This window comes from Acanthisitta chloris, unplaced genomic scaffold (assembly GCF_000695815.1).
Source record: "Acanthisitta chloris isolate BGI_N310 unplaced genomic scaffold, ASM69581v1 scaffold33177, whole genome shotgun sequence".
In the NCBI taxonomy this organism is placed as follows: domain Eukaryota; kingdom Metazoa; phylum Chordata; class Aves; order Passeriformes; family Acanthisittidae; genus Acanthisitta; species Acanthisitta chloris.
The window spans coordinates 42,680-52,833 of record NW_008684875.1 but is presented as its reverse complement, the minus strand read 5'-3'; the positions used below and the strand labels follow the sequence as shown (position 1 = coordinate 52,833).

The 10,154-nt window shown below is 36.4% G+C and overlaps 1 protein-coding gene across 1 annotated transcript in view; it reads right to left on the bottom strand.

Moving 5' to 3' along the window:
• Positions 1-332: 332 nt before the first annotated feature.
• The window catches only part of ZDHHC17 (zinc finger, DHHC-type containing 17), a 37,408-nt gene continuing 27,586 nt past the window's right edge, over positions 333-10,154 (bottom strand). Inside the window, exons 10-12 of the mRNA XM_009079485.1 lie at positions 4,697-4,821; positions 1,629-1,691; positions 333-466 (exon numbers count right to left, since the gene is read on the bottom strand). Coding sequence (XP_009077733.1) covers positions 365-466; positions 1,629-1,691; positions 4,697-4,821 — 290 coding nt within the window. The 3' untranslated portion in view covers positions 333-364. The remainder of the gene's footprint in view (positions 467-1,628; positions 1,692-4,696; positions 4,822-10,154) is intronic.

The following is a 10,154-nucleotide window of genomic DNA, read 5'->3' as shown; positions in this document are numbered from 1 at the left end:
CATTCTGTATCTCACTGCTATAATCATGACACTTTCGAATACTTATACTTTCCCATTAAATTACTGAGTATTATTGGTAAAAAATGAAAAGTTTTATCTTACGTAATGGATAATAGTTCTGCAGCCACTACAAAACCTTTTCAGCACTTAAGCTTTGCATCTTTTAAAATACATATATAGGAAACTGAATTAGACACAGAACAATTTTAAGGATGGATATGCAACAGACAATACAAATGAGAATAATGCAGAGAATCACATGTAGAAAAAAAAAATCAGCTCAGTATTGAAAAAGATTTTTTTTTCCTACCAAAAGACCTCAACAGTTACTTTCACCATGAAATGAGAAGAGGGATTGAGCACATTACTCACCTACACAGTTCCCCACCCACGGACAGTGGTGATCAAACTTGGCTATACATCGATTGCACACACCACAGTGTTTGGACCTCACCGGCTTCCGTATCTGTCAGTTATTAACAACAGTTTAGACAAGCAAATTGCCCTGATATATTTGAAATAGAAAAAAAAATCCTGCAATTTAAATGCAAACTGATTTTGCTATGGTGAATTCCTTAAAGAACTTAAAACTTGATGCTAATTCTTAAAGCAATCCTAGCTATTCAGCTTAATACACTGTTTAATACAAACATCTTTACAACTGCATTGAAATGATTCCCATACTATTTTTGTTATACAGAAGATTTCTTTTCCATACAAAGTTCTTCTATCACCTCCACCTATTGAGCTTTGTACAGCAACCAGCTTCATTTCAGCTTTTTAACAGTCAAAGTACAAAATGAGTTTGAATTCCACGATTCTGTCAGTATCATTCATAACTGAGCTCTAACAAACTCTTCAGTTTATTTTCTAAAGATGGAAATATGACACAACAAGCAGAACTCAGTGGAACCTAAAATGCTACATTACTCTCAATAATTTTTCTTAAAAAGTTATGCCTCGAAAGAAGTGGTCTGAGATATATATATATATATATATACACACACACATACACACAGTTTTTAGAGGTGCAACATCTGTACATAATTTTCCAGATTCCATTCTAAGAATATTAATATCATTCATGTTCTACATGGGTCTGAGCTTTGCAGTGTAACACTGATAACCTTGAGGATTTTATATTTACTAGTTAACTTTCTAAAGAAGAAACACACTACATCTGTATTACAAAAATGAAGCTTCCCCCTCACCTCTGACCAGTGTCAAAGAGAGAAACACACTTGAGTTTTCAAAAAAATATTTTACTAGAAACACAACATAAGTTTACTGTGGCTTGCAGAGGTGGTAGAATGTCACCTGTAATTTTCTTAACTTGTTAGGTGTATAGCCAACCATCTTGGTAAACATATTGGATACTTGGATTTTTACACTGGCAAGTTATTTCTACAGTGATCATCTTTTTTTCCTGACACTGTTGCAGCTTTTTCATATACAGAGATATTATTTATTGAAAACAATGCTCACACTCAGTATTACAAATAAATGCTGTCCTTGAAACTGCATTATTAAGGTTAAATATGTGTTCAGTATAGGAACACTAATTTTGGGTTAGGATTAAAGGGAAACAAAAAACAGTAAGTGCAGAAATTGATTTAAAAATACACTACCAAGCAGGTACTGCAGAATATACTGAGGTCCAGACTTCCTGTCTCTGCAAGTTCTACTATTGTCTGCAGGGAAAAAAAAATTAAAAATTAAAATTTAGCATAGAAACAAATGCTGACAACCATTTTCAGACCCATGGCTGTGAACTCTAGTTCAGGTACTTTCTGCACACAGGAATAAATTAAATTCTGATGTAACAGATTTTGAATCTACTTTATTAAACCAACATGCACATTTACTTCTAAATTAATTCTAGCTTATATTTACTCGTAGTCTATCTAGGTTAAAATAAAGAAAGAGTAAGTTTATATTAATTTTGATACATCCAGAGTGATTAGCAACCGTTTCACTTGCCTGCTGTAAAACCCATTAAAATTAATGCAGCTGAATTTCCAAACAAGAACATAAATATAACTAGCTAGCAGGATCAGCCAGTCTAAAAAATAGGCTTTCTTTCCAGAGGTTCCTCAGATGCTGAAGCTTCAAGAAAGAAAATAAATAATGCAAACCAACCCTCCTCTTACAGCTATTTTTAAGGGTCAAGTGATTCACAGAAGTAGTAACAGTTCATGCTTATACCTTCACACTATATTATAGTTTTTTTATTTTGTACTCTCCTTCAGTACCCACTTCATTGTTGGAATAGAAGGAAATTACTCTTCAATTGAATGTTGTCCTAGAATTTTTAAAATTCAGCAGCTGAAAACATGCCATGTGAGACTTAAATGACATTTACAACATATGGAAAATATCCTGAAACCATCATTTGCCAGAACAGTCTTCCCTGAACTAGGAAGAATTCTCTCAGCATAAGTAGCCTAATGGCAAATAGATTAATCTGCTGCTCCCCTTCAGACCACACAGATTGTTTGCATCAAGCTGGTTCCTAACTGCAGAAACAACAACAAAATAAAATAGTCCTTACAACTATTTTCTCACAGCAATACAAGGACAACTTCCTTAATTAGATGACAAACACTAAGGTACCTTGACTGAAGCTGCAGAAGTTTTCCTCCAAAATACTAAAATGGTTAGGAATAAATTATGGAAACTTTTCCTCAAAGCAACCAGTAAAAGCTGGTGGATACTAAAGTCTGAAAGCTGGACTATTCCCCTCCCATATGTTGTATTTCCACTTGCTATTGGCCTGGTATTCTTGGCTTGCCCACTGTAACTCTTCAGAGCACCTCTCCAACCAACCACTGCCATTCACAAGCCCTTCCATGCCCCTCTTGCAACTTGCCAACTTCAGTTCTCTGCATCCCTTGCTCATCCCCTCCCCTGCCATCCCTCACTGCTCTAACATTTCCCAATACAGGAGTTGGAAATAAAGGGCCTTCCTCACAGGAGTGACTTTTGTAAATAAATCAGATGGGCAGACAGCAAAAAACCCATTGAGACATACCTACCATGACTTCAATGTTGGTGGTGTGACTTTTGATAACTTGGATAATTTCATACAATACATTTTGGACAACCTCATGTATAATCCCTCTGATTTCAGTGAGAGTATAACACTAAAGACTAAAAAAAAAAGGGTGTACAAAAGAATGTACATAGTGCTCAAGACTAGAGTGCAGTGTTGTCACAACAAGCAACATCCCACAGCTCAGGAGGACAGAACTGAACAAGGGCAGATGAACAGCTTTTAAATCTAACTCTCATACAGAACCAGGAGCACTCAGGTTAGGGCCACACTTGTGCTTTGTAAACCTTGGTCTATTTTCTATGCTTCTGAACTATAGAAAAAGTTTGTTTATTATTTATTCATTTATTTCAAGAGTGACTTGAGTTATTTTGCAACACAGAAGAAAGGACATGACCTATCAGAACAAACATCTGAAGTTGTAGCTTACTACATATTTCCAAGCATACTTCACTTGGTCATCTGGAATAACAAGAATTTCCAAGCTTTCCAAAGCTAAAGGCTAACTCAGCATTAAGTATCTGGAGACAATTTATGAAAGTGTTAGGAAGTGCTACGCTGCACAAAGGTAAGGCACATGTCCTCCAGTGCTTCATACCACTATTGATAACCAAACATTTTACAATGTGGTTAGCTGCCACTAAGAAACCCAAAACACTCATAGCCATACCCATCTGCCTGAAGAAGCTGCATTTTGCAATTCCTACCCAGTTCAGCAAAGTTTTTGCAGCCACCCTTAACTACTTAAGCAAATAGATAAAGTGAACTGCATGTTTGTGCAATTTGCTGAATCCGAACCAAACTGCCATTGCTGACTATACTATTTAATTTAGTCCAGTTGAAGGAAGAGAATTAAGTCTGGAACTTATACTTTGGCAAATGTGCAATAACGAAAAGGGAATTTGCAGAGTGAATCTAAATGTGCACATGGACTAACAACTCAGTTATAACCTATTGGAGAACACAAAAACCATTTATCACAACCATCCTGTTAAAGGCTATTGTATTTTTGTTCCTACATAAGGCCATGATTCCAAGCAATCTGATGGTGATCCACACGCTCTGACCATGAAGCAGAAGCTCAGAACTCATTTTTGGTGGGATGTGGGCTTCTAAGAAACTTAAACAAACCAAACAAAATGCTTCTGCTCCATGTATAATTTTGGCATATTCAATGCTCAGTTTGGCTGTTGAGAACAATCATTTGAATTAAAAAAAATAATAATCAGAAACGCTAATAACAGTGATAGAACAACTTAGGAAGAAATCATTAGATCACCCATACTTTCTATAACATTTCTGCCAAAACAAAAGCCCAACCCAGTCTGTCAGGGGTTTCGTTATTTTAGCCTCAAAATGTTTGTCACTCTAATACTTCTAGACACAAAGGTAAGGAAAATGAGATGTGCTTAAAAGTCTGGAAAGTTTTATTAAAACTAACACTTTTCCCATAGTGGGTTATTTGTTCAGTAAGGACAAAAGTCTGAAATTTCACATTTTTGTTTTCACCCAACTACTTTTCAACATTTAAAATATTTTGTTATACAACAGCTTCAGGAAATTTAATGTACTGAACAGCAAACTACTCTGATCAGCTGGCGGAATGCTGCTGAAGAACAAGTTTCCCTTATCTCACGACTTTACCTTTTTCTTTTGCTCTTCCGTGGCTTTGATGATTCCTGGATCAGATTTCCAAGATTTTCCAAAATTGTAGAAAAGTGCAATGCTATTAGCAAGGAATGGAAGATGTATAAAGAAAAAATTGAGATGTGTTTACAGTTAAGGAATCTAAAGTGTAAAACCAAATTTCCTCTCAAATATACCCACTGATAACTCTGAAATAAAATGCAAACAAATTTTATTTTTACTAATGCACTCAGGTCATCAATAACCCAAATTCAGCACCGCTGTAAGAACTAGCTTGGTACTCCATATTTTCTATTGCTCAAACTTTAAAACTTACTTTTAAGAATGCTGTACTGCTTAAGGTATTGGTAAAGCATTTATCCATCTAAATAATGAATAACGATAGCACAGGTTTTGTAATTATTTTCCCTTCTAATCATATTAAATCTCATGAAATTTATCTTCTTAATAACTATTTCCTGTTTTCATAATAAACATTTTGGAGCTTTATTTATAAGATAGACATTTGACTGCCTATGTCTTCAGTGGCTTGACATTCCTGTGAGATCACAGGACAGAGTGTTTCTAGCCATAGAAGGAATTTTGCTGCGATGACCACTGCTGCATGGCAATCATGTCCCAACATCACTTATCTCCAAGAAAAGTACTGTCTGAAACCTGGTCCTATAAGGCAATACCCATATTTTGCATCAATGAAAGTTATTTTTAACATACTAATACATCTAATACTTACAAAACCACAGGATTTGTTATACTCTGGAAGGGTTTATAAACTGCTTACCTTATTAGGACAGACAATAACCATTTGTTTTAAAATTTATTTCCTGTGTTGCCATATTTCCTGAATGTCTTGCCATACAACATGCCTGGTCTTACAGCACTTGACATTTCTTCAGGGAATTAGAACATTTCTTAGCAACGACGCTGAAAAAACAAATACTTCAGATATGCCTCTTCCACAAAAGGTGGAAAATTACTTACTCTGATAAACCCACAAAAGATCTGACCAGCCTGACTAAAGATACCTGTCAGTCATAACTCCAAGGAGATGCTATATTTGCCAAAGCTATAGTGGCAGAAGCCTCTACAGCATTCATTGTGCAGGCAAAAAGGACACCTATTACTCAGGTACAAATCATTGCATACCACAATTACACTGAGTTTTGAGAAACTTACATAAACTTATTTAGACTTTGCAATATGAAGAACCCTGAAATGCAAACAAATACCAGTAGGCCTCTCTTTGTCTTCTGAAATGCTAACAAGTCTCATCGTTCATGTGAAGTGCATCCCAAATAATTTTTGTTTTCCTTCTGTTGGGGGAATTTGTTGGGAATTTCTAATAAAATCATTGGCAAGTTAAATGAAAATTTTAATAGTAAATATTACATGGTAGAACGTTAGTATTGGCTTACTAAAGGCTAATTAATCTTTTCTCCAACAAGCTGTTTCCTGCAAGTTTATCATAGGGGGAAAAAAACCATTAGCTAAACTATAACCTAAACACTCACAGTTCTATTTTACACATTACAGATGAAAAGCTCTGACTTAAAAATTTATACAATGCAATTTCTTCCTATTTTTATTCTAAAACTATGTGCTGCCAAGAATAAGCTGGTTCAACTGGTTTGTATAGCTAGAAAAAATTGTTTTCTTTAGAATGCTAAAAGTACCACTGAGGTTTTTACCGCAACAGTGAAAACTTTTCTTTTTCATTAAAAATGCCTTAATCAGACATCTGCTACAAACAATAAAGGTACAATTGAAAACAATTGTATGACCTGTTCGTAATTACCATACGTCATGTCTAGACTTCTAAAGAAGATAGGGAGAAAGACAGTTTATTTTTTATCCAGTTAACACTTTGGAATTGTTTTTTTGCTAACTTAAATTTGGACAAACTGTGTGATACAGAAACTGTTTTCTGAACTCATCCTTCCCCCATTTTACTCCATAAAATACAGAGAGAACATAAGAGATGCCCCACAGAGTGTTTTGCCAATGTAATGCTGACAGTGTAAATGTTGGCAGATAGGTAGTTCTGTGCTGAGAACAGGAGATGTCAGTAGAATACACGGAAAGTTAAAAATTTTCTTCTCCAGGGCATTTCCAGCTGTAAGATTCATCTTGCCCATCTTAAATTGCTCAGTATACCTTCATGCACATCAAAGGGAAAAAATCCACAACCAATCTATCTTCAATATCAAGATATTTATATTAAATCAAAGAAGCAGTGCCCTAAAAAAGGTTATTTTTCACCACTGACTATGAAAAGTGCTTAAACCCCAACTTCAATACAGATTTCCACACTAGAGGTTATCTAAATCATGCTGAATTCCCTTCTGAAGTTCACTTCCAAAGAGATCTTAGCAACTTGCATCACAGACATCTCCCAAAACTCTTCAGAGGCAAGAAACCCTTGTAGGTTTGCAATAGCTACAGAATAGGGAACCGGTTCTGCAGAGACTGCCTCGTTCTGACTTAACATCCTCATTTCCAAGTACACAAGGAAAAATACATGACCGTATTCTTAAGGGCCACAAAACAAGTGCTGTAGCAGTAATTCATCTACTGCCTTGCCACCAACTAGCTGTCTTTTATGAGGTTTACAGAGTTTTCATTGAGAAAGACAAAGCAGAAGCACCCATTAAATATTTTATACTTCTAGTCCTGATCAACAGCCTTTAATTATCAAAATAAACACAAGAGGCTGAAAATTATTCCAGGAATCCACTTGGAACCAAAAGGCCATCTCATTAAAAAGAAAACTGAAACCCAACAAGCACCCCACAGCCCATATGAGAGGCAAAAACAGATGAGCTGATTTTTCACTGTGATCTGCAGTCTATTTAAAAGGGCCCAAATACATGCAGCTTCCTGCTGTCACACACATAGTCTGAAATCAAGCCAAAATGCATGTTATAGACCAAGATGGGCCCTTCCACTAACTACAACTTGAGCAATAAATCATTTCCTCCTAAAGAGAAAAATCTGTGGCCAGTGTAAGGTGTCAGAGATCAGCCCCATTTGACTAGACATTTATTAGACAAAATCCATTTGTAATCAACTGAATTTCTGGAAAAGTTCTCCACCTCCACTTCTATCTAACATAAAGAATCCCTTAACTTAAAAACAAAAAATTACTGTCATCTCTTTCACCCAAAAATTATTTTTTCCTACTTTAGAAAAAAATAGGAAATAATATTTAGACACAGTTCTGGATAGCTGTGCCTGGAATTTGGATTTCTGGGGTCTCTGGTTCTTCTAGAAACATAAAATAATAGAATCATAGAATTTAGGGGTTGGAATGGACCTTACAGATCATCTAGTCACAACTCCCCTGTTATGGGCAGGGACACTTCCTCTCTAGATCAGGTTGCTCAAGGTCTCATCCAGCCTGGTCTTGAACACCACCAGGGTTGGGGCAGCCACCACGTCCCTGGGCAACCTGTGCCAGTGTCTCACCACCCCCACAGTAAAAAACTTTTTTCTCACATCCAACCTAGACTTTCCTTCAGTTTGAACCCGTTACCCCTTGTCCTACCATCGCAGTTCCTAACAAAGAGTCCCTCTCTGGCTCCCTTGTAGCCTCTTCAGGTACTGAAAGGCCGCTATGAGGTCTCCACACAGTCTTCCCTTCTCCAGGCTGAACAGCTCTGACTTCCTCAGCCTGTCCTCATAGGGGAGATGCTCCAGTCCTTTTATCAACTTTGTGGCCTCCTCTGGACTTGCTCCAACAGTTCCATGTTCTTCTTATGTTGAGAACACTAGAACTGCATGCAGTATTCCAGGTGGGGTCTCACGAGAGCAGAGTAGAGGGGAAGAATCACCTCTCTTGACCTGCTGCCCACACTCTTTTTCATGCAGCCCAGGATTCGACTGGATTTCTGGGCTGTGAGTGCACACTGGAGCTCATGGTGAGCTTCTCATCCAAAAACATGGCTGGTGGCTTCACTCTGCATGCATGCAATGCATGCAAGGCTTGTCGTTGTTTTCCTGAAACTAATTTTGGTACCATGATTTTTTTTAACCACTGAATTGTACCGATTACCTTGTTACAGTTTTAAAAATCCTATGCTATTGTAACAGCTTTGTGAAAGCATGAAAATCATCACGATTTCTTACACCCAGTTTTTAAAATTATCCCTAATTGAAGAAGTGTGCAATGTTTGTTTTCTTTCACCTAAAACTCAATAGGTGAAGTATATTTGAAATAAGATAATCAATACAGTATTAGCCAATTATGAATTATTTTTAAAAACAAACTGCCTTATATCATCTCCTTAACTCAGCATAGAAAGCAGTATGCTATAATGAAATAAAGCTTACTTAATTAAAACTGCACAGTCCCATTTGCACCAAATGGAAGTGGCAGAAATGGAAAAAACCTACTGTGAATATTTTGGGTTACAGCAAACTCTGGAACATCTTAGAAAAACAGAGCAGGCTAAGAACCTTCTGATCTAACAGGCACTATTTTTTCAGCTGGAACTGAGAAGACAGCATGAACAACTGAGATATGAACTCAATACATGTCTTGGACTTTTACACAGCACAAGAGAACATTCTACCTGTAAATGCTAATGAAAAAGAACGAACAGTGAAATTCTAGTTTCACATTAATGAAAGTGTACTTTTAAATAAGTTCTTTATTTCAAAAATAAAACTAAAATATAGTGATGTAGTGTGTTGAATTTCTGAGGGTATGTGCCCTCTACTGTGTCAACAGTAGAAGACTAGGATACACTAACAGAGCAGGACATAACTATCCTTTGTTATGGGCAAAATACAGCTAAAGGGAAGCAGCAAAACAGTGGCAGGGAAGCCTAGGACCATAGACTCATATCTCCATAAACATACAGATCATAACTTCCTCATTCCCTGCAAGAATAGGATTTCTACTTAAACAAATATACCAGACTCAGAAGCTGCTGAGAAAAACCCAGTAAGTTTTGTTTGTTCTTTATGATACATTGCATCAACTGCCTTTTTCTGTCCCATTAGCATTAAATCCAGAACTGATGATCTCCCAGACACCTTCAACATATCTACAAGAAAATTCTTACTGAACACCCAAATATTAAAGCAGCACATGCAGCAATTAAGACCTTTATATTATTTATAACATAAAGTTCCAATAAGGCAATTCCTGATAGTTGCTTAAGGTTAGAGACATCTTTCCCAAGCAGAAGACAGTCAGAACTTGTGAAAACTACTGGAACAGGTTTTATCACTTGAATGTTACAGAATATGAAGCAACACTATAGCCTGCTGTAAGTAATCATGTCAAGCTGTAAAAATACAAGAACCCTTTCTCCAACCACAATGCTGTGCCTCATGCTATAAAAATAGAGCAGGCATGCAATTTCTTTCTTCCAATAAAGCTACAGGGCGATTTTCCAGAAGAAAAAGAATGAATTTGGAATCTTGTTACAAAGACTTCCAATTAAAAATC